This window comes from Leishmania braziliensis, chromosome 4 (genome assembly GCF_000002845.2).
Source record: "Leishmania braziliensis MHOM/BR/75/M2904 complete genome, chromosome 4".
In the NCBI taxonomy this organism is placed as follows: Eukaryota; Euglenozoa; class Kinetoplastea; order Trypanosomatida; family Trypanosomatidae; genus Leishmania; species Leishmania braziliensis.
The window spans coordinates 207,634-231,384 of record NC_009297.2 but is presented as its reverse complement, the minus strand read 5'-3'; the positions used below and the strand labels follow the sequence as shown (position 1 = coordinate 231,384).

At 60.7% G+C, this 23,751-nt stretch overlaps 4 protein-coding genes and 1 pseudogene across 5 annotated transcripts; all 5 read left to right on the top strand.

Moving 5' to 3' along the window:
* Nucleotides 1–2,282: 2,282 nt before the first annotated feature.
* On the top strand, nucleotides 2,283–6,965 carry LBRM_04_0600 (conserved hypothetical protein; the record flags this gene model as incomplete). Its single annotated transcript, XM_001561694.1, has 1 exon — nucleotides 2,283–6,965. The coding sequence occupies one exon, from the start codon at nucleotides 2,283–2,285 to the stop codon at nucleotides 6,963–6,965; it is 4,683 nt and encodes a 1,560-aa protein (XP_001561744.1).
* A 1,381-nt stretch (nucleotides 6,966–8,346) lies between these two features.
* LBRM_04_0590 lies at nucleotides 8,347–8,869 on the top strand (annotated as a pseudogene). Its single transcript is given in 2 exon segments — nucleotides 8,347–8,649; nucleotides 8,651–8,869. Coding segments are annotated over 2 exon segments (522 nt in total).
* Nucleotides 8,870–10,043: 1,174 nt separating this feature from the next.
* LBRM_04_0580 (conserved hypothetical protein) lies at nucleotides 10,044–11,162 on the top strand (the record flags this gene model as incomplete). Its single annotated transcript, XM_001561692.1, has 1 exon — nucleotides 10,044–11,162. One exon carries the CDS (start codon nucleotides 10,044–10,046, stop codon nucleotides 11,160–11,162), a length of 1,119 nt encoding a protein of 372 aa, XP_001561742.1.
* Nucleotides 11,163–13,435: 2,273 nt separating this feature from the next.
* Nucleotides 13,436–16,543, top strand: LBRM_04_0570 (putative huntingtin interacting protein (HIP); the record flags this gene model as incomplete). The annotated part of the gene is made up of 1 exon (XM_001561691.1): nucleotides 13,436–16,543. The coding sequence occupies one exon, from the start codon at nucleotides 13,436–13,438 to the stop codon at nucleotides 16,541–16,543; it is 3,108 nt and encodes a 1,035-aa protein (XP_001561741.1).
* Nucleotides 16,544–17,361: 818 nt separating this feature from the next.
* On the top strand, nucleotides 17,362–22,101 carry LBRM_04_0560 (hypothetical protein; the record flags this gene model as incomplete). The annotated part of the gene is made up of 1 exon (XM_001561690.2): nucleotides 17,362–22,101. One exon carries the CDS (start codon nucleotides 17,362–17,364, stop codon nucleotides 22,099–22,101), a length of 4,740 nt encoding a protein of 1,579 aa, XP_001561740.1.
* Between the last annotated feature and the right edge of the window lie 1,650 nt (nucleotides 22,102–23,751).

Genomic DNA, 23,751 nt, shown 5'->3' with positions numbered 1-23,751 from the left:
TTCTACGCTTCACTGGAGTCTCCGCCGCCCCTTCCTTCATCGTCCTGCGCTACTCATCTTCCTTTTTCTCACTCACACGCCTCCCCCTAATCTCCCCCATTAACCCCCCCCCTCTTATCTTTCAACATCCCATAACACAATACTGAGTGCGAGTGATGGGGCGCGAGCGACCCCGTGCAGGCGGGGCGTGCGTGGCTGATGTGTGCCCAACGTGCTTGTGTAAGCAGACTGCGCAGACCTCCGTAGCCGTTGCGCAGCCTGTGATACCAGTGACGGAGATGCGGCATGCGCATGCGTGCGGAGGGGGGAGGGGGTTGACGGCGACGCGTATGACGAGGCACATGATTTAGCAGTTTGCTGAAGTTAGCCCTTCAATCTGATCCGTGGTGGTGAATGACTGCTTTAAGCTCTGTTTCGAGCTCGCTTGTGGCTGACGCGACCCCCCCCCCTCCCCCTCCCGCGGTGTTGCCCGTCTGCTGCTGTTTGCCCTTGCCGGTGCGCCGCTGCTGCTGGCATGCGCGCGCGTCCGTAGCGAATGATGAACTTTCCTCGACTGCTGTCTCCGCCCCTTTGCGCAATAGACGATCACCGCGTGTGCGCACGCGTGTGTGCGACGGTCGAACAAAACGCATCAGAGATCGAGCAAGTGGTGAGTGAGTGCGAGTGATGGGGCGCGAGCGACCCCGTGCAGGCGGGGCGTGCGTGGCTGATGTGTGCCCAACGTGCTTGTGTAAGCAGACTGCGCAGACCTCCGTAGCCGTTGCGCAGCCTGTGATACCAGTGACGGAGATGCGGCATGCGCATGCGTGCGGAGGGGGGAGGGGGTTGACGGCGACGCGTATGACGAGGCACATGATTTAGCAGTTTGCTGAAGTTAGCCCTTCAATCTGATCCGTGGTGGTGAATGACTGCTTTAAGCTCTGTTTCGAGCTCGCTTGTGGCTGACGCGACCCCCCCCCCCCTCCCCCTCCCGCGGTGTTGCCCGTCTGCTGCTGTTTGCCCTTGCCGGTGCGCCGCTGCTGCTGGCATGCGCGCGCGTCCGTAGCGAATGATGAACTTTCCTCGACTGCTGTCTCCGCCCCTTTGCGCAATAGACGATCACCGCGTGTGCGCACGCGTGTGTGCGACGGTCGAACAAAACGCATCAGAGATCGAGCAAGTGGTGAGTGAGTGCGAGTGATGGGGCGCGAGCGACCCCGTGCAGGCGGGGCGTGCGTGGCTGATGTGTGCCCAACGTGCTTGTGTAAGCAGACTGCGCAGACCTCCGTAGCCGTTGCGCAGCCTGTGATACCAGTGACGGAGATGCGGCATGCGCATGCGTGCGGAGGGGGGAGGGGGTTGACGGCGACGCGTATGACGAGGCACATGATTTAGCAGTTTGCTGAAGTTAGCCCTTCAATCTGATCCGTGGTGGTGAATGACTGCTTTAAGCTCTGTTTCGAGCTCGCTTGTGGCTGACGCGACCCCCCCTCCCCCTCCCGCGGTGTTGCCCGTCTGCTGCTGTTTGCCCTTGCCGGTGTTCGAACTTGCGATCAGTTCTGTGATGCTGCGTGGGCACGTGTGTGGTGGTGGTTGTTTTTCTTGTTTTTTTTTTTTGCTAAGTGCGCTGCTGGCCAACTTGAGCGGTTTTCTGTCAGCTGCATTGCTCAGCAGGAGCGTGGTGCTTCTGAGGAGAGGGCCTTCAGCTCTACAGGCTCATGTGAGGTGGTGTGGAAGATGCTCGCTGGCAGATAAAGTGCCCCTCACTGCCGGGCGTTGCAGAGCAGCGCAGTATTCTTGAGGAATCGCATAATGGAGAGAGCAAAGGTTTTCGGACTTAAGTCTGCGCGGCTATGAACTGTTGGTAGTGGCGATGCGTGAGGTAGTCGTCAAGTACTGAGGCGAAGGGCGTTGGTCCTGCCCTACACAGACAATCTCACACACGCAGCGAGAGGCGTATCGATTGGCGCCTGGCGTATCCCAAATGCGAGGGAGTGTACTGAGCTGTAGCTCCTCTTCCCTCTACTTCACCCTTCCCTTGTGCATGCATCCACTGCCCCTGTCATCACCACCCACCGCGCGCCCCTCACCCTCAGCCTACGGACGTCTAACCCTTGGTCATAACTGAGCTGCACATTTCTGCCCGACGACGACCCTCACCGCAGCGTTCATCGCTCACCTCAGCCGGAGAAGAGAAGAAAATAAGCGGAGGAGTAAATTGCGAAGAAGCAGTGCTGCCGTGCGTCATCACTTCAGCCGCCGCTGCCCCTCCCTCGACCCTTATCCTTCCGATACCCGCAGTGATGACCGCCACGATTCTGCGCACGAACTACGCACTGCTTCTCTTCTATGTGCGAGAAAATTACTGGCGCCATGCGGAGGAGGTGTGCCTGTCCACCATCCAGTCCACAGATGACCACATGTTTCGCGTGTGGCACGCGCTGACACTGGAACGGCAAGGCATGGCAAACGACGCCATCCACGAGTACAAGGCCGTCGAGTCACGCCGCGCCACCGCTGTACCAGCACTCATGGGCATGCACCTCATTTATAAACAGAGCCGGGACCAGGAAGGTATGGCGCAGACGGAGTCAAAGCTTGACAGCTTCGAAGTGGCCAACAACCTGGGTGGCTGGGTGCAGGCAGCTGCGCTGTGCTGGGCAGCCGGTGACACCAATGCAGCCAGAGACATCCTGCTCAAGTTAACCGATAATGAGACTACAATGGCACACCGGGACGAGTACACAAACTATGCCACCATCCGTGGCTGGGTGGATCTGCTCTCGGGTCGCGGTGCGCTGCTGGAGAAGGCCGGAACGCTGTTCTCCAGCGTGCTGGAGATGGAGGAGGCGCATTACTCGTTTTATCAGGCTGACACCAAACCTGGTGGCGGTGGTAGCGGCACAACTAAGTGGACTGACATGAACGCTGCGCTCGGCTACGTGGCCTTCCTCGAGCGCAAGACACAATTTTCGAAGGCACAGAGCCTGTTGGACCGCCTTATCGTGCTTTACCCAAGCTGTAGCATCCCTCCACTGGTGAGCAAGGCGCGTCTACTGATGCACGCCGAGGACTGGGAACAGGCGATAGAGGTGACCCGCCGCATCCTCACCCGCGACAAGGACAACGTCGAGGCCCTCACACTCGAGGCGCTCTATGCGCTTGCGAAGGACACCCGTTATGATGCCGCGATGGTGCGGCTGCGCCGCCTGCTCGACGCCGTTCGGGCCAAGGAGCCGCGCAATGCGACGCTGCTGCACCAGTTGGCGCTCGTCTTCTCCCGCCTGGCGGGTGGTCGGTGGGACCTGTTGAACATCACCACGCAATTTTCAGAGCTGGCGTGTGCGCTTCAGAGCCGCAGCGGCGATGTGCTCTGCGGGCTGGGGTACCAACAGCTGTACAGGCACGACTACAAGACCGCAATGGCGACGTTCCGCAAGGCCGCCATGCTGACGGACACCGTGGCTCCACTGCTAGGGACCGTGGCGTGCCTTTTGCGCGAAGGCGACTTGGAGGAGGCGGCGACGCAGCTGCAGTTTTGCAACCAACTGCAGCCAGTCGCGCAGCGCAATGCAGAGCTCTCTATGCTGAACGCGGAGCTGCGGTGGCGCCGGCGCGGCATGGAGGAGGAGACGGCGGTGCTACGATATCTCGATCAGGCCGCCGAGGCGATCAAGCACGACGTCAAGGCGCACGCGGGGTCTGGAATGGAAGTGTACGTGCACCTCAACAGCCCCGTTGCGCTAGCCGTCGCCCATGCATACCTCATGCACTGCCGCAACGAGCCACCCGACCCGATGTTCAAGCACACGGACGTGATCGGCGAAAAGTGCGGGCGGCATCTCGAGTTCCTTGTGCAGCACCTGCCGGCCTGCATGGAGGCGCAACTAATGCTGGCCAAGGTGTGGTTCGTCACGGGCGAAGTGCGCAAGGCACAGAACCTGCTCAAGAGCACGCTGCTTGTTCAGGAGCAGCCGCTGCCGGAAGCCTTCCTGCTGTCCAGTCAGATATGCCAGTACATGGGGGACGTGAAGCTCGCCAGCCGGGCTCTGGAACAGGCCCTGACCCTTGACTTCTCCCTTCAAGAGCAGCCCCTCTATAATCTGCTACTCGGCACAGTGCAAGGCACTACGGGCAAGTCTGCTGAGGCTCTCGCGTCGTTGCAGCGCGCCTACGACACGGTGAAGAGCGCGGTCACCACGTCCTCCTCGGGCAAGCCGATGCAGTCGCTCAGCGTGCCGGAGCTGGTGACTCTATACCTCCAGCTGGCGCAGGCGCAGCTGCGTATGCGCGACGTGGACGCGGCCCGCACAACGCTGATGGAGGCGGCTTTCAAGTTCCGGGACTCCACCCAGGTGGGCCGCGTCGCCATTGCCCAGGCGATGCTGGCCGCGCGTACAGACGTGGACAAGAGCATTGAGCTGCTGCGGCAGGTGCCGAGCAAGAGCGAGTTCTACATCGCTGCTCACTCGCAGCTTGGCAAGCTCTTCCTCACTCAGAAGCACAACGTGGCAATGTACATCCGGTGCTTCCAAGAGATGGCCGAAGCGGCGCCGTCAGCGCCGAGCTACGTGGCGCTGGGCGAAGCCTACGCCACAGTTCAGGAGCCAGAGCAGGCCATCGCGGCCTACGAGAAAGCCAAGGCGCTCTCGCCGTCCAGCAATGAGCTGTCTGTGCGCGTCGGCCGCGCTCTCGTCGCGGCGCACGACTACGCCAAGGCAATCCAATACTATCAGGACGCGCTCATGTCCGACCCGCACCTCTCCACTGTGCGGACCGACCTTGCCATGTTGCAGTGGAGGCTGGGCCGCATCGACGCGGCGCGCGAAACTATTATGCTGTCGCCCGTGTACGATCTGTCCTCCACAAGCGGCACTGAGGCAGGGTCGGCACCCTCAGTAGTGGCAGGGTCTGAAGAAACGGCAGGGACGGCGATTGAGCGTATCAACCTTTACCTCCTCCTGTACAAGGTGCTGCGCGATCAGCCGTGGACGGTCCCGCTTAGCGCGCAAGGCACCGCCGACACCGGTGGCGACGGCGACGCGGCTCTCACGGCCCTTTTAAGGGCCCGATCGCTGCAACAGCGCCTCCTCGAGCAGCAGCTGCGTGCCGAAACAGCCAACGTGAGCGCCGAGCAGCGCGTCGTCATGTCGGGCATCTGCACGGAGCTTGGCGTGCGGTGCATGTACAGCACCCCAGCGCCGCCTCCCGCCTCGATCATCATGACAGACAAGAAGATAGAGGCTGCTGCGGCGCTGGCGATCCAGTCCGCTGTTGCGGTCCGCCTGACGAACGCGCGAGAGTACCTGCGAGAGGCCATCACATACGATGAGTCTAACGAGCGCGCCCATCTCGAGTCGGCGCAGCTCTGCTACCGAACCAAAGACACGGACGGGTGTGAGCGACACTGCAAGACGGTGCTGCACATGGCCGGCGGCAGTACGAGCAATGCAGAGGCAGTGATACTGCTGGCAAATCTGTACTCGCAGCAGGGTCGCCCCGAGGACGCACGGGAGATGTTTGAGGGCCTCCTGAAGAAGACCCCCCAGCACTACGAAGCTCTGGTCTACTACCTCGTCCTGCTCTACCATGCTGGACAGCTCACGGAGGCCAAGGACGCGCTGGACAGAGCGGCGGCAGCTGTACCGGCGGGCCAGCGAGCCGACCCAGGCCTGAGCTACGCACGCGGCCTCTACGAGCACTTCTGCAACAACAACGCCGAGGCGCTGCGACACTTCAACTTGGCACGTCTGCCAGCCGACAACCCGTGGTGTACGCGCGCTCTGGTGCGCATGATTCGGATTTACCTGGTGCCGACTACCCAGGATCTGTGGGTGCGAAGCGCTAGCCCAGCCGCAGCGGCAGCCTCCTCGCCCACTCAGCAGCAACAGCACCGCAAGTCGCTGCCCTCGAACAAATCCTCCTCAGCGGCTTCGCCGATGGGCGCCGTGACCGGTGGTACGGAGCTGCACGATAGCATTCGCTACGCAGAACAGTTATTGTTGCTGCTGCCCGTGTATAGCGAGGAAAGACGCATTCTTCAGGCATACTGCGCAATGGCGACGCGACGCCCCGAGGAGCTCGACACGGCTCTGCACTTATTCCTCGAGTGCATCGTGGCTGCCGAGACGGGGGGCGTGTCCGGCACCAAAGCGCGGAGCGGAGCGACAGCAGGCGAGGAAAGGCACAGCAGTGGTAACCACAACAAGAGTGCCGTCGCAGGAGCAGCGAAGCCGTCGCGGCATGTCGGAGACAGCGACTCAGAGGACGACGACGAGGACCTCCAACTGCTTGCCAGCATGCACGAGGCAGCGGCGCAGCGCGTCAGCGGCAGCGGCAACAGCACCGCCACACTCGCCTTTGCACTGCAGTGCACGGTGGTGCACCCAGCAGCGTTTCTCGGGCTGGCCATCACCCTCTTCGTTTCTGGGCAGGAGACGGCCGCGCGCAACGTGCTGGCAAGGTTGCTGGAGAGCAAAAATGTCGTGACAAGGGTGCAGGCGGTGATGCCGGCGGACCAGAACAAGGGCGACGCCTCGTCGAATGACACCGCTGCGCCGTCCGCCCCGGTCATTATCTCTCCTCCGATCGCGATCATCAACTGCTCTGAGGACGACACAGTCGAGCGTGCAATGCTGTTACAAGCATACATGGACACGCAGGTAAGTCAGCTGGAGGATGCTCGGTTTGTGCTGCGGCAGGTGCTGACTGCAAACCAGAGCTGCGGTGCTGGCTGGAATGCCCTCGGTATGATCTACGAGCGGCAGAAGAAGCACAAGGAAGCCTCTCGGTGTTACCAGAAAGCGTGGGAGCTGGTCCAGGAGTCCGACCCGGCTGTCGGGTACAAACTCGGCTTCAACTACCTACGCGGCGGCGAGCCGGTGAAGGCAATCGATGTGTGCAAGCGCGTGCTCGCCCACCACGCGACGTACCCGCGCATTGAGGCCGATGTCATGGATGTTGCCTACTCGATGCTGCGGCCGTAACTCGGCGCGTAGGGGAGAAGGAAAGTGTGCGCGTGACGACGCCCTCTAGACGAACATCGCGCATGCATGAGTCTGACGGCGAGGGAACCGTCCCGTTGTATGCTCGAGTCCAGTAGAGACAGACAGACGTGCGTTGTGTCTGTCTGTGTGTGTGTGTGGGTGGGTGTTTTCCTTAGCGTATGCGAGTGTGCTTGATGTAAGTAGTGAAAACCCTTGGCTTAGTAGATCTGCCCCCCCCCCTCTCCCCCTAGTCTCCCTCAACATGTCTGTTCATCTCCTCCTACTCATTCGCCGAGATCTCTCTTTCCTCCTCTCTAGGCGAACTTGAAGAAAGCTGCACACTCTGCGCGGCGGCAGATACACCTGTCGTGCACTGACAACGATGAGGGAGAGTTCTAGCGCACTTGAGAAGCGACGTGCATCACGCGAGGGTGGAGAGGCGACGCATCTCGTGAAACTGGGTGAGTCATTATTCCTTCATGGCTCAGCTGCCGCTCTCATCGCTTGGGCGGTAGTGGAATCGCTGCTGATACTACCTCTACGACGGTTGCTGCTTTGTCGAGTCAGGCTTTGCACCGTCATCGCTCGTTCTCCAGCCCTGTGCTCTCACCCTCCCTTTCTCCTTCTGCCATTCATCTTTCACTCGCTGCTGTTCTTTCCTGCTGGGGTGGGGTGGGGGTCTTATATATCCGCCTGTCGTGCGGATGCACGAAGCGGTTATCAATCCACGACGGTGCCTTCACGCACATCGAAGCAGCCCCCCCTGCAGCTGCTGCGGTTGTTGCCATGTTAGTAGGGGGGGAGGGGGGGGGCACTGATTGCCGTGCGTAGCGCCGCCCCAGCCCCTCTCCCTCTGGTTCACGCACTCACTCATACGCTCGCCTCTCAGTCTACACTCCACTGAAGAAAGCCGTATCGGCCTTCACTACATTTTATCGCCCTTTTCGTGTTCCCCTGCCGTGGATCGGGTGTGTCTCCGTCTGCGTGCCCTCACCCTCCTCCTCAGTCACTGGCCTCACCGCACCCCACCCTTTCCTCTCACTCGCTCGCTCTTGCTGGGCTTCTCCGCTGATGGACTGGTGAAATCACGTGCATTGCGTTTGCATGTCTCCCTGCCGTCCCCTCGTGTGGGGATCCGCGCGCAGGAACCCCTATTACTCCCACCCACACATACACTAACCCTCTCTCGCCGTCATCGTCATGGACGCCACGCGGCCGCTGCGGCAGTTGACGATGGTGCCGGGAGCAGAACATCGACCCGCTATTTCTGTGTCTACTCTGCCACGACTCCTGGGCGAAGCCTGTTGAGTTGGTCCCATGCGGCGATATCTTCTGCAAGCAGTGTATCGACGCCTCTCGGGTGCAGCACACGGCGCAGCCTATGATTATGGAGAACTCTCAGTACCCGCTGTGCCAAACTGTCTTGCAGAGCGAGAAAAAGCCCAACCGCATGTTGCTGAACTCGGTGCTGACGGTCGAGGTGGAGTGTCCGTACTGCCATTGGCGAGGGATGCGCGAGTCGTCGGAGCAGCAGCACACGTGCACGGAGGCGAACCGGGTCATGAAGGCGCATCACGACTCCACCGCGAGGAGGGTGCCAGGGTCATCTTCTCCAGCATATGGACCAGGAGCGCAAGGGGTACATCTCTCAAGACGACGACTTCCTGGGCTGGCTCAGCAGGCGTAGGCCAGACTCGTCAGCGCTGTCCGGGCATAGGCCATTTGAGTACATCGACGCCATCTTGCAGTTTCGCTCCGTCGACCCCGAGTACAACGGCGTAATCGACGCACACCACCTCGGCACCCTGCGCTTCAGGCACCGGTACGCGCAGACGCCTGAACAGGCAGTCCAGTACCTCCAGCTATGCGATGAGCGGCACACCGGGTACGTTAGCCTCCGGTAATCCCTGCAGACCCTGAAGTTTATAAAGACCGGTCGTGACGGGTACACCGCGGCGCCGCTGGCAGCTCTCGTTCGGGTCCTGGCTCGACCCAAGCCATGGCTGTGCCACTCTCTCCTTCGTCTTCAGCGGACCGCACAGCTTCGCTGGCTCGAACGAGCCCGCCTCGCGGCAGGTGAGCTGCTAATCCTTCATTGATGCAGCGCAGACACCACTGCACTAGCGCGCACACGGGCCACAGCCGCACGTGCGGCATTACGGGGTGCGACACTATGTCTCTCAGACGCACCTCGCCATGCCGCCTAGGTCACTCTCTCAACGGTAGAAGCCACAATAGAAGAGCCTCGCACTCACCGACAGTGGCACCGCAGGCGGCATGGCGGGGTCGGCTGTGGTTGGTCCGCAAAGGCCAGACACAAAGCCAAGCTCGAAGGCTGTGCAGGCCACACGACTGCATCGACAGAAAGGGCGCGGCGACCGCGGCGATGAAGAGTGCGTGACGATGTAGAGGAACACGCGCACACGTGCACTACAGAATAAGCGAGGCCCCACCCCACCCCCTCTGGGCTGTTTCTTGCAGAAGAAAGGTGGTGGCGGTGGTGGATGGGGTGTGTGGGGAAGACGAGGGAGGCGAAGCGGCCACCCTCGCACGATTGACACGGGGTGCCACACAGCGGCCTTTGGGGAGCAGCGAAGGGTCATCTTGGATGACCACCGTGCGCTTCCGTGTAGTTGCACCACTCCGCTCGGTCCTCATGCCCACTCTCGGCGTTTTGATGCGGTGTTGGCTTTGTTCCTCTTCTTCGCTGACCTCTCCCGTTGTGCTTGACGGTGACGCACGCGTGTGCGCGTTGAGGCTTCTCTCTGCGTGTTCACATGCTGTGGTTGCCTAGACGGATTCTGCGCTTTCATTGGCCCCTGCCCTCCCTCACACACTCTTGCTCGCTAACGCCTCCCTGCCCTAATGTTAGTAGATGAGGCCACACAGTGAGACGAGGGAGACGATGATCACGGCAGCGCCTCCTTTATTTGCCCATCCCCTCAACCACAACCCCCGCCCCGTCTCTACCCTTCCTCTCCTCTCCCTTAACAACAACACACACGCCCCGCAGCGCACGCCACGCACCAACGCCACGCAGTCGTCCTCCGCCGCCTTTTGGGGGGACCTCCGCTGCTGATGTCCTCGTCGCCGTGCGCAGCAGGAGCCGTTCTCAGCACTGCAGCATCAGCCAGCACATCAGCCCCGTCTTTCGCGTCTTTCGTGCTAGAGCGTGTCTCGCGCAACCCTTTCCTGATCGGGGAAACGCCCTGGTCGCTGCGCCCTCCACCACCGCACCCAGAAGCAACGTCGGCATCACCCCCGGCGCAGCACGTGGCCAAGAGCCCTCGAGACGCAACGGAGGATGCATCATCGCTTCCCAGCACATTAGACCCAGCGCAACGTGCGGTGATCGCGCAGGCATGCATCGCTGGCACTGCAGCAACGTCAAACCCCGCGTCCACGCTGGCGGTGACGGCAGTGCTGCAGCGAGCCCTCATCGACGCACCTCTGCTCCCAGTCGGCGGCTGCCACCTCCTGCACGAGCTCGTCTGGCCTCACTTTCTTGCGAGTGCAGAGGCGGCGAAGCAGGTGTTCTGCTACCGCAAGGCCCTACAGCTGTGCGATGCGCGACAAGCACAGCCCACCACGGACTCGAATGTGCCACTGCCGGAGCAGAAACCGCCGCAGTCATCGCACCGCACGGAGGTGACGTCGTCAACCAGTGACGGCGAGTTGGAGAAAGCAAACGGCGCTGCCGTTGACCTGTTTGCCGCCTCGCCACTCGCGGTGTCGTCGACTGATGATCAGCAGTGGAGCAATCAAGGCGCCGGTGCTTTACCCTCCTCCGGTGCAGCGAGTCTTCTCCAGACACCAGAAGAGCTGAGTCTGTCCTCAGCTCGGGATGTCCTGCAAGCACGCATGGGGGAGGCCCTCACACGACTGGCGGCGTCTCGAGAAGAGCTCCAGCGAGGGTTGACAAAGCTGCGCCAGCGCTTGGACGGTCTGCACGCGTACGACGCAGTGCCGTTCGCGGAGCTGGCACAACAGCAAGAGGAGACCATGCGTAGCCTCTTCACACCTGCAACGCTGGCGGTGGCAGGAAGCAGCGCAAAGGAGAACAGCGATACTCGTAGGAGAAATGTCCTTCTCACAGCGGATGCTGCTGCTGCTGCTGCCTCGGTGGCACGGGGTGCGTCGGCGGTGCTCGGTGAAGCAGACGCGGTGACAGATCGTAAGCGATTACGTGAGCCATAGCCATCTCCTTTTTCTCGCTCGCGCGTGTGCGTGTGTGCTGACACGCGAGGCATGAACGACGTGGTTCAGTCGAAAGCAAAGGTCCACGAGAAGAAGAGCGCCAGTGCGTCAGCAGCACCCATCGTTGCTATTCGTATATGAGAGAGAGAACGTCCCACAGCCTGGCGCTCCGCTCTCTCTCTCTGGAAGCTCAATCGGCTTTCTGAATGATAGTGGAGGAGGCGCAAAACAGCAGTGCGTGTGGCGGCCGCAGCGCTGCGCCATGGAGTATCTAACAGGGAGACACACGAACCACACCTCTCCCTTCCTATCGTCTCTGTATGCGCACCGCTTGACACACACACACACATGCCTCTCTCCGCTCTCACCTTGCGTGGGCGTAGGTATCCCGTGTAGGGGTATCGGTGTCTGAAGTCATCCGGCACTGCCGTGACACTATACGGGCTCGTGTGTAGGTTTGAATACGTTCATGTGTGCGTGTGTGTGTGCGTGTGTGTGTGTGTGTGTGTGTGTGTGTGGGTGTGGGTGTGGGTGTGGGTGTGTGTGTGTGTGTGGGTGTGTGTGTGTGTGGGTGTGTGTGTGGGTGTGGGTGTGTGTGTGTGTGTGGGTGTGGGTGTGTGTGTGTGTGGGTGTGTGGGTGTGTGTGTGTGTGGGTGTGGGTGTGTGTGTGTGTGTGGGTGTGGGTGTGGGTGTGGGTGTGTGTGTGTGTGGGTGTGGGTGTGTGTGTGTGTGTGGGTGTGGGTGTGGGTGTGGGTGTGTGTGTGGGTCTTCGTCCTTGGGTTAGGCGCCGATAACTAGGGAACACGCACCTCAGCGCGTGGTCTCTCCCAGAGCCCGGCACCCCCCACTCTCGGTGGGGAAGCCAAGCAGCCCCCCACCCACCCACCCTTACGACGTGAGGAGAGGCCAGAGCGATGCGTCGCTGCTGGTGTCGGCGGTCAGGTCCTGGGCGGCGCTGCGTCAGGGCGGCCCGCGACAGCGCACACGCCTGCGCCATCCGTGCGATGGGCAGAGTGTCAGCACCACTCGTGCGCATCCCACCGGACCCCTAACTGCCTACTGGTGTGGGAAGCCTAAGCCACTCCGGGAGGTATGCACCGGGCAGTGACCGACATGATGGGCACGGCTGTGAGGCGACCTGCGGAGCGGAGTGGGCGGGGGGGGGGGGGGGTCGAGTGAGTGAGTTTGACCTCAATGTGCTCGTGTGGTAGAGTGAGTGAACGAAGACGTTGTAACGGAAGGAAGGGAAGTCTCGTTGGGTATATAGACGCCAAAAGCGAAAGAAGAATTCCGCCTAGATGAGTGGGGCGGTAGGGGGACTGGTCCAGGGCCAACACCGGCAGACACGTCATTGACGAGTCGTAGTCGCGCTCTGACGCACCCCACCCCCACCCACCCACCCACCCCGCCGTCGGCATCACTGTCGCGATTCTCGCTTTGCCTTCGTCCATCACTCTCCCCTCCGCTCCCCATGCACTCACGAGCACACTCGATCCAGCCCCACCGAAACAGCTGTCAATATCTCTTCCAGACTCGCCAACATACACCGCTCCCACATCTCGCTCGGCGCGTCTTTCCCTCTTGCCCTGCTGCTGCACACCGCATTGTGCCGGCGAAAACATTCATTGTGTTACCTGTCACGCACATGCGCACGCACGGACTCGCCTTTCCTCCCCACCAACACTACTACTCAGACCCCTCCCCCCCCTCCCCTTCTCAGCTCCTTCGCAGCGCTTGTTTTTTTTTGTCTAGTGGTCTCCTCTCTCTCTCTCTCTCGTCTTGGAACTCATCTTCTCTCTCCCTGCCGTGTGTGTGTGTGTAGGCACCGGTGTACACGTGTGCTGTTGGTTGTTTCCTGTTGAGTCACTTCCTGAACGTTTCTTCATCAGCATTATCATAGGCTCGTTTTCCCATCCCTCTTGCGCGTTGGGCCTCCTTGGCCGTTGTGGTTGTTGCTGTTGAAAGGGAGGGGAAGGGAGCAGAGGACGGATTGCCCCACTGCCCTGCGGAGGGCACGCATCCTGTGTAGCATCACATGCCTGTTACTGCTGTGTGCTGCTCTGTATGTGCGTACGGTGTTCTTGGTGACCTTGTTGTTTGTATGTTTCTCTCTTCTTCCGTTGTGAATCCCCTCACTCCCGCCCCCTCCACCTCCTCCTCTCCCCACCCCATAGTCCCCATCACCATCGCAGGCTAGTGATCATCACTGCCTACTCGCACATCCTCTCGGTCTTTCGCTCTCGCTCGCTCGCTTTCGAGCTCTCCCTGTCACGATGCTGGTGTTCCGCGACGCCATTGCGAAGAACGGTGGGCCGCTGCCGCTCTTGTATTACCTGCAGCCCGATGCTGGCGATACGCCAGACCGTGGCGCGGCACAGTACCGCGGCAAGTCGATCGACCTCCTCAACACCCGTGTCGACCGGCGCACCTTCTTTGAATGCGTCCTGAATGATGCGGACTTTGCAACTCTGACGACATTCATGATGAGCGGCGTCCCGATCAACGCCACCCGCGACGAAGATGGCGCGTCGGCGCTACACGTTGCAGCAGCCGGTACACTGAAGGTGCTGAACGACGACGACTCTCAGGGTGGTGGAAGCAGCGGCCAGGCTACAGGCTGTAAGGGTGCTGGCGGTAGAAGCGCGCGTGAGTGTCACACTTCGACTGACGAGGAGGAGGTGCTCGCCGATGACGGTGAGGAAAGCGGCGGTAGCACTGGCCGCGTGTTGGGCCCGCTGTGTAAAAATCGACTCATCATTTCGTTCCTCATCGACAACGGAGCCGACGTGAACGCGGCCATGCGCGGTGGGAAGGGGCAGACGCCGCTCATGGTAGCCGCCGCACGGCAGAACACACAAACGGTGAAGCTTCTACTGGAAAAGGGTGCCGATGTGAACGTGCAGGACGCACAAGGACTCACAGTGCTGAGCTACGCGGTCGCCTACCCGCTCGTGATGGAGGCCCTGCGGCTATGGATAGGCGAGGAGGTGTTCTACGCGGCGGCGATGCGGGAGCGGCTGCTGCACACGGCGTGCCGCTCCCTCGGCAACACCTACGCAGCACTTTACCTTATTGAAGAAATCGGGCTGGATGTACACATGAGCGATGGCAACGGCGCTGCGGCAGCCACTGGTACGCCAGCGACAGTTCTGTATGGCCAAGCCTCGCCTGCTGGTGCGAGTAGCCCTCAGCAGGACTGCGTCCACCACCACTCCCACACACCCAACACTGCATCGATGTTCTTCGCTGGGGATGCCCCAGATGGCATGCGCAACGCAGAGAGCTCTGCGCAATCCTCTGCCAACTCAGTGCCGCCCACTACGAACGTCACCATAATGGCGACGGCTAAACACCTCGCCCACCCCCCTTCTGCTGGCGTCGGCAGTGCAGGTGGTGCTGCGGTCGAAGCCATCAACATGCGCACTTTGCACAACGGTGACACGCCGCTGCACTATGCGGTGAACACCTTTGACGTGGCCCTCGTTCGAGCGCTACTCAGCAAGGGTGCCGACGTGCACGCGGCCAACTACATCGGAACCACGCCACTGCAGCTCGCCCAGTCGCAGTCATCGTTTGCCCAGTCGTGGAAGCAATACTGGAAGGACGAGCTTATTGTGTGGCTGCGGCCCACGTCCGCCAGTGCCGCCGCTGCTCGGCGCCGACGTCGTGAGCGGCAGCATGACAGAAACCCAAGCCGTGTCCGAGCGCTGCTGAGGGCGTTCAGTCGCGCGAACACCACGTCATCACGCGAGAAAGTGTTGTGCGATGACCCGGCGCTACACCTCTGGCAGCTCTCCGCTCCTATGGACGCTGTGCTGTTCGTCGCAACGGCAACGCTGCCGCACATCCTCTTCTACGTCTGTTGCTGCATCGTTCGAAACTTCTTCGTGTTGCTGTGCCCGTTGCCCCTCATGTATGCTTCCTACCTGGCGATACAGCGCCGTGACAGCCACCGGGCTGGCAGCCGCCCCCTTAGTAGCCTGGGCTGGTGCATGGGCTTTATCCTCGCCCAAGGGCTATGCCTGCTGCTCTACACCATGTACTACTGTATTAAGCACTACAGCGTGAACCTGGAGGACCACAACGCGCTCATTTGGTGGCTCTTCCCCAGCGTCACTGCCACGGCGGTGTTAACGGTGTACGTGGTGCTCTTCTCCTCCGCGGGGCTCGTGACGAGCTCAGAAGGGCAACGCAAGGGCATCTACGCGAGTCTGCGGGGTGTCAAGGGTGACTATCCCAAGTCGCTCCTTTACGGCATGGACCTGCGCTCAATGGTCAAGAAACCGCTTCGGGCGCAGTACTGTCCGCAGCTGCAGCGCGTCGTGCTCCGCTACGACCACTTTTGCACCCACCTCAGCACCGCCATTGGCGGCGGCAACCACCGCGCGTTTGTGTGGCTGCAAGTCGCGCTACTGTCAACGCTGTGCTGCTTCTACTACTACGCGTATGAGTATAGGCATCTCGTGAGCAGCGCCGCGAGTGTGGCGCGCGCAGTGGCGGGGGTGGATCGTGTCGCTCTGGCCAAATTCGAAGTGGCGCCCTTTGCAACTGCCGGGGGCCGCTTCGCCTACATGTACTCGCAGGTGATCCTGCCCTTGATGATCCTGATGACCGCGTATGCCCTGTGCACGCAGCTATACGCGATAGCCCGGAACTTGACCCTCTACGACCTCGCGCATAGTGAGGACGAGAGTAGTGTGTACTGTTTTACCCTAGGCGACGTGGTCTACAGCCTGTTCGACAATGGCATGTGGGCCAACCTCCGCGAGTTCTTCGGCCGGTCCTCGCTCACGCAGCAGGTGTACCGGGTTCCGCAGATCAATCCATACCTGGAGCAGCTCATCAAGGACCATCAGCGGTGGCAGTTGACCAACGTTGACAACTGCTGTGACGGCCACGATCATCAGCATCAGTCCTGCTCACACGCAAGCAGTGGTGACCACTCATGCAGTGCTGCAGCACCAACAGGCGCCACCAGCGCTACCACGACGATGGGGAAACTGGTGGACCCGGCTGAGTGGGGTGCACACGAGTCCGGCCGAGCTCAGCAGACACTGAGGGCGCAGCAGCAAGAGCAGCACTCGGTATCACAGGCCGAAAGGGGCAGAGAAGAGGAGTGCGGCGCGGACGAATACTACGGTGACGACAACGGTGACGGGGGCTCAGCAATGGCGATGAACATCTTTCAAGAGATGGTCCGCAGCGGCCTCACCGATGTTGAACGTCATGACGCCATAGCCGCCATGACAGTGGCGGCGCGCGGCGGCGGCGGCGGCGCGGATGCAAAGACGCAGCAAGAGTGGAATGCGGCGGTGGAGAAGGCGAAGCAGATGTACCGCTTCTATCTGAAGTCGATCGGTGGCAGCGGCGCCGATGTCTGAGAACGTGGCGACGACGCGACCGTAACAACGAAGGGAGGGGAGGGGGCAGGGGGGGGGGCTTGTTTTCGGCAGTGAATAGTAGACGCCCGCCACTCGCTCTGTACCCTACTCCCATCCCCTCTGCCTAAAGACGCTTTCCTTCTTCCACCCTTCCACAGCTAGTCCGGTTTAACGTCTGCTGCCGTCTCGATGGAGAGGAATGGAGTTTTCTTCGCATCTTCTTCAAGAGGGGAGATCATCCGTCATCTCCTCGGACCTCGTCTCCCACCCACTCACCTCCCAGGCGTTCAGAGCTGAACGTGAAGCGTCGGTGTCAGGCGCACGTGCTTATCGTTCATGGTGTGGGCATACCCTCACAAAGCTTTCTTGCTCGGTTGCTAGCTGCGGTTTCGTTGGTCGTGTTGTCACTTGAATTCTCCTGCTCGGGCCCCTCCCTTCCATTATTGCTCGTATATTCGAGACACCCCCATCCATACCGACCCCCCCCCATTCACATCTCCACCAGGTGTGAGAGGGAATCCGGAAGGACGGTTAGCCCTGCACCCCCGTCGGTGCCCCAAAAAAGCGCACAGCGCATATACACGCTCAGCAGCGCTCCTGTATAAACAGCACACTCTTCCTGACGGCGTGGCCTCGGTGTGAGGAGCCCAGTCGTACAGGCAGCCCAGAAGTCAAGCCGATTGAGACGAATATGCTGGCTCGTTCATGGACTCCGTTTACTTCTCTGCCTTCCCTCCCTCCCCCCCCCAATTCCTTCCTCCCTCCCTCCATCCCTCACTCCCCCTCTCTTAGACTGGAGAAGGAAAGAGTGTGTGCGCATGGACGCAATTGTTTCCTGCGCCCCCCCCCCTTTTACACTCACCAAACACCCCAGAAGCGCCCAACGATGTGCTACAGCAACCAACAGGAGTACCTGCAGACCACCTCTTTTGCTTTCCTCACCGCTCTTCTTGCGCGTCTCGCCACAATCGAAGCTGAGCTCATCGCACGAGTTGTTCGCCATGCCACCACCGCTGTCCTACCATCACCATCTCCACCAGCGGAAGCTGTCTCTTTCATCACGTGAAGGCCAAAGCCTCTCCTCAGGCAGCAGTAAGCACCTGCCGGCACCAGTCCTGCAGTATCATAAGGGCAGGGATAGGGATGCTGGCGCTAGTAGCACGAATGATCTGCTCAGCCTTGTCAGTAAGAGAAGCGGCGTGGAGAGCCTCAGCTCCAGAGAGGCAAAGGCATCAGGACTGCAACGGGCAGCGGCAACGACTGCCGTTCAGTCATCCATTCAGCCGCCCACAGCCGCTGCCACTGGAATGGTTGAGATAATGGCTACATACGACAACGAGGGCACCACAGAAGCCCAACCCTGCGAGTCTTTAGTCGTTGGCGTCCCCACCACGGCCGCGTCGCTCGAGTTGCTCTCTCCAGTGACCACTTCGGCATCCCGGAAGTGCCTCTTGAAGTCGTTTAGCCGCACCGCAGCCATGTCCGCTGAAAAGGGTCGCATCTCGTCAGTTCCAGGGGCAGTGACAACCCTGGCCGATGTCTATCTCGAGCGTCAGGTGAGCTACCCGTACACGGGTGACGGTGCGATGGCCACCTTCAACCCCGCCAACTCCCCGCCCGCATCCCTCCCACACGTTGACTCGGCCGACCAAGACGGATCAGCAGTCATCTTTGCCGCATCGCTGATTCCTTTGCAAGCAAGCAAGCCCTCCCTCCTCAGGAACACGCCGAGAACAAGTCCGCTCCTTCAAGGGCGATGTGAGCGAGCAGCAGGGCCGATAACCTCGGCCAAGGCCTCCCAAGGGGCCACCTTCTCGCACCCCGCTGCTGATGCTGTAGCTGCCGGTGCAGCCGTGTCCACGACAAGAACCACAGCTACCAAGGGCGTCGCATCTTTCTCCGCTGCGCTCGCCACACACCCCGCCGACTACGCCAACAGAATGAGGAGCATGAATGGCACTGTGATCCGCGAGGCTAGTGGGGTGTCGGCCTTTACAAACGTACGCCAGCAGCAGCAGCAGTCGCCATCCTCTGAGTTTTCGCGCATGGCGGGTGGCAGGTGGTCCCATGCGTCGTCGTCGCCGTACCCTTCTCGCACCTCTGAGTCTGTCGCCGATGCTGCCACCCCGCACTCCATGACTGCCACCGCACCGGGCTCGCCCCAGGGCTCCTCGATGAAGCCGAGCACACTACGCCCAAGACCGATATCACTGTCGGCAGCTGTTTCGCGGGTCACCTCCAGCATTGCCAACTCAGCCAGCGGCAGTGATAGCAATGAGGCATCGCCTAGGCTGGTCATCTCAGCTGTGTCTTCGTTGTTTGCGTCGGCCGTAGTGCCAGATGCGTTGGCAGAGAAAAAGCACAACGCGGCTGACGAATCTATTGCTACTTGCTGCAGCGACGGTGCACTCTCGCAGCACCTCTTCCACCGCGCAACATCAGGTGCCACCATACCCGGCAGCCCTAGATTATTCCCGCCTGCGGCGGTGGCCACACGAGCCGGAGTGGTCATGGACGCGGTGGGCTACCTGGAGTGCGAGCGCGACACACTGCGGCGTACACTCGCGCGGCTTTTCGCGGCCATGCTTCTCCCCCACATTTTCCTGTGGAACGCAGTCCCAGCACTGATTCCGCAGGCGGCGGCCCCGCCACGTGGGCGCCTGTACGCTGTGGCGCACAGCCACCCCGAGGTTGCCTTGTTCGCGCTGGAGCTGTTCGTTGCTGGACTCATCTGCTTGGGCATCTTGCACTACCGTCAGATGATCGTTCTGCGGAGTTCTCAAGAACGCAACAACCGGCTCGTAGGCCTTCACACTAGCAGCGCATCCCTCGCAGCTAAGGCCAAGAGCGCCTGCACCGGTTTGGCATCCGTGGCAGCAGCTCAGACCGATACAGTGTCGCCGCTGGTGTCGACTACAAAGACGAGCCTGCTCCTTTCGTCACCGCCGAGAAGGCCTGGTCTACGGCCGCTGCGCAGCTACGGCGGCCTTGGCAGAAACAGCAGCGCAGTGAGCAGCGCCCATAGGCACCGCATCCTCTCCCACTCCGCCATGCAGCAGCAGCCGTTTCCGTCGGAGCCATTGGCCAGCGTTCGGAGTTCCGCGACGAGGGCAACGCAAGCGGCAACCCCAGCGAGAACGAGACCTGGGCGAGACCTCGTGAATCTCAGCCACTACCCTTCTGAGACTGACGGCATGACGCACCGCTTAATTGGCAGAAGCAGCAGCGGGGGGATACTGAACGACCTCGTGCCTGTCGGTGGCGACAGTAGTGCATCATGGACAACGACCCGCTCTCAGTCATCCTACACCCCCACACGGCTTACCCCACTGGCAGCAGGAACGACACTGCATGACGTTAGCGAAGTGCATGTGAATGAAGCCCCCGCCTCCCCTGCTGCTGATGGTGGTGCCATCGAGACGTGGTCCAGTGCTGTTGATGCGGAGGGGGGCACCCCTCGAAGGAGTCTGTTCCGCGACTATCATCATTGCACCGCCCCGCCAAATGTGCCTCGGTCACCACAACACTCACGGGAGCGGCTCATCGCAAGCGGTGCTGGATGCCCGGCACGTTCTCCAGCACCGCTGGCGCCGAGAACGTCGGGCTCACATGCCTCTCCATTCCTTACGCTCCCTTCGGTAGGGCACGCCCAACTGGCACTGTCTGGACTCGGGGACCGTGACTGCAGCCTGGCGAAGAGCACAAGCTGGGCGGTCGCGAAACAGTCAACCGCGGTGCTGTCCACTTCAGCAGCGAGTGTCACGCTCACTGACTCGCTTCTCCTGTCGTCCTTTGGAGCTGCTGCAGCTGTCTCTGCCTCCTCTTTCCCCTCCACCGCCACGTTGGGACGTGATGACCGCGTGCCCACGATGACGTATTTCGGCTTCACCCTTGGGTTTTTGGTTTGCACAAGCCTCGCGACGTGGCGCCTCTCAGTGGACTACTACTTTGCGCTGTACAGCTTCAAGCTCGACACCAACGCCGCCCTGTGGTTCTGGTTGGTGCCGGTAAGCCTCTTAGGCATCACCGCATATGTGGTCCTCTTGATCGGCGGCCACACGCTGCGCTGGCGCGCTCTACGGCAGCTGCACGACAGTAACGACCGGTGGTGCAGGAAGGACGATAAAGAGGGGCTAGAGGAGGCTGCCCGTCAGATGACAGCGGCGGCTGCGACGCTATCCAGACTTCACTGGATCCCGTGGTGCCTGGCCTGCGTTCCGCACCCGCATCCAGACGCCGCGCCGCTCCTGGATGTGCCGGAGGTGGTCATCACACATCCAGAAGCGACGACGGTGCTGCCTGCGTTGGCCGACCGATGCTCGATGCTCAGTTCCTTCGAGGTCGACGTGCCTGACGCACCACCCCCTGCGGCGTTGCTCACACTCATGGAAAGTAGCTTCTGCAATGGCGACGACGATGCAATGTACGATGATGCGGTCAGCGTTGTGGAATCTGCCCAGCTGCAGCACAGTGGCGTGTGGAATAAGCTCAGCAAGGACAAGGATGAAGAGGTCATTGTTACGAGCGATGATGTGCATGGGCTTGTAGGCAACATCCTGCGAATGATGCGGGTGAAGAAGCGGAGGACGCCGGCAGCTGACACACCCAGTGAGGTGGTAAGCCTCTCAGCGACGAACGCCACCCTGAGCTCGTGCAACCCGCTGCTTCCGCAGCTACCATACTGGTCCTCGTCGGGGGGGACTCCCACAGCTAATGCGAGCCTCTCCGACACTGAGATAGGCAGCCTCAGCCATCGGAGCACATCTAGCTGCTTTTCTCCACAGTCGCTGTGGATGTTACGCCAGCGGCTTCAGCGCGTCCTCGCTGCAGTACACACCTTTGCCGTGCTGCACTCCTGCATAAAGTATGTCAGTCGCGTGCTTCACATCCTCGACTTTCCCATGCGGCTCCGGAGGTTGTGCGGCCTCACGCATGAGTCCCGAGAAAAGCGGCGGAGGCGGCAACGCACACGCGGTGCCACGCTGTCGGCGTCGGCAGTGCGGCGGCGATGGACGTCATGGAGTGGCGATCTGTACGGCTTGGAGCGCGTGCTGCCCTGGACGTACTTGATCATGCTCTTCTCCCTCTTCCAGGGGCTGTTGTCGGCCATGTACTTCACCTGGTCGTGGCGCAGAATCCTCCGCGAGGCGGCGACGGCAGCCATGTACGCCACCGACACGGCGCGCGCCGTGACGCCGGTGCCGCCATCCTATGCAGTGCACGACTGCACCAAAATGCAGTTAAGCGTGCGGCACGTGTTTTGGCTTATTCCCCCCTTCTGCGCGGGTAGCGGCGTCAACGTCGTATCACCGCAGCCGTCGACAAATTGGTCCATGGCGAATCAGGTCGCACTGCTCTTCACACTTCTAGATCAGCGCCAGTTCGAGGTGGCCTACCTCTACACGAGTGTCGCCCTCCCCATCGGCCTCCTCCTCTCCATGTATCTCTTTCTGCTTGAAGTACGGGTTCATGTTAAGTCTCGCCGTGTTCTACGGCTCCTCGTGCTGGCCAAGTCGCGGGTCGAGGCGATGCGCAAGATCCGTGACGCGGCATTGTGAGAAACAGCCCCGCGTCTCGGACTCAGTAAGCACAACGCAAGGATAGGCGTTCTTGCGTTGTGCTTACTGAGTCCTAAAAGGGGGTAAAAAAAAAAAAGGATGTAGGGGAGGGCTCCCGCCAGTGCCTAGGTCAGTGTGAGGCGCGCGCCAGCCCAGCTGCCGATGTAACCGTGCACAAAGAAGGCGCCTTCTAGGTCTTTGCGGTCGATCCAGTGATACGGAAAGGCAGAGTCCTTTCGTAGGTGGGAGAGGACGGGGGGGATGTATGCGAGGAGCGCTCATCCTAGGCGAACGTGTCTTGCACAGGGGTAGGTTTCGAGGCACTGAACCACTTCGCTAGGTAGGAGAGAGAGAGGCAGCGGCAGCGGCGGGAGGGCACACCCGACACACACCGCCGGGAGCCACGTATTTTCACCCACGAGGCTGGCATGACAGTCTGCGCCTTTGTGGCTCTCTTTGTCTATGCCTGCGTGTGCGTGTGCGTGTGCGAGTGGCCACACCTGCCTGCCACGCAGCGCCGCATCACTGAACCCGGTGAGGCGAGGGGGCACGGTCCGCTAATTAGGGTTATGTGGACAAGTGTGGGTTTACCCAGGGCAGCGTTTGCGTCGACGTCACCAGACGCATGCGCGCGTGGAATTTTCAGCGAGGCACACTTTCTTGTCTCTCTTCCTCTGCTCCCTCCCCTCCTCCCTCCTCCCTCCTCTCCCCGTTGTGCTCACATCTTTTTTCGTTTGTTTTTCACCGTCGTTGTCGCTTGCAACAGAGGGGTGTACGCCCCGGGTCGACCGGAAAGCGATGTCGATTATAAGGCCTGCGTTCATGGCAGCACCGCGCGTCGCTTCATCCGACGCCCTCCCTCCTTCCTCCTCCCTCCTCCCTCCTCCCTCCTCCTTTACCAGCCACGCTGGGTCTCTTCGCGATGTGCGTGTCTTGGACTCATTTTTATGTTTAATCGCTCTCGGGTAGCCGAGCAGCACTTGTTTAAGAGGCACTCGACTTCCCTCCATCACACTGGTCCTCTTGACTATCGGCCATGGCAAAGCTCCTTGGGCGATGGAGAGTGGCAGCTGTGTTGATCTCCCTCATCGCCAGCTGTTCTACCGGCTGATGGCCTGGGCACGACATAGGAATGCCTGCTGATTCGACTTTCCCAGCACGAGGAGGTATTGAGAGCCCAAGTGGTGTGTGGCAGCAAATGCTGCCCATCGCGTAGTGTGTAAAAAGGGGGGGAAACCTCGCCGCCTCGGATCGATTGAGAACAGGCGATGTGCGGAATTCATCGAGCCTCATTTTTTTTTTTTCTGGCATCACGCACGCCCACGCACACAAACATTCTCTCTTTTACTGTAGTACTTATTTGCTTAACCTGTGTGTGTGTGTGTGTGGGGGGGGGGGGGGGGGGGCGTGTGCTGCTGCTCTTACTCGGGACCCTGCCGCTTCAACACTCTGTTGGTATGCATCGCTCAGTCCACGCACACAGGCGCGCTCGACACACAGACGTAGTATTCTTCCATTTTTTGCTTGATCACTGACCTTCTCTTTTCTCCCCCCCCCCCTTACCTGAGAAACTTATCTATCTAAGCACTTGATGTATCAATCCGCCCGCACTCTTCTCCTTTGTTAAGGGGTGCACCTCCGCCTCTTAGG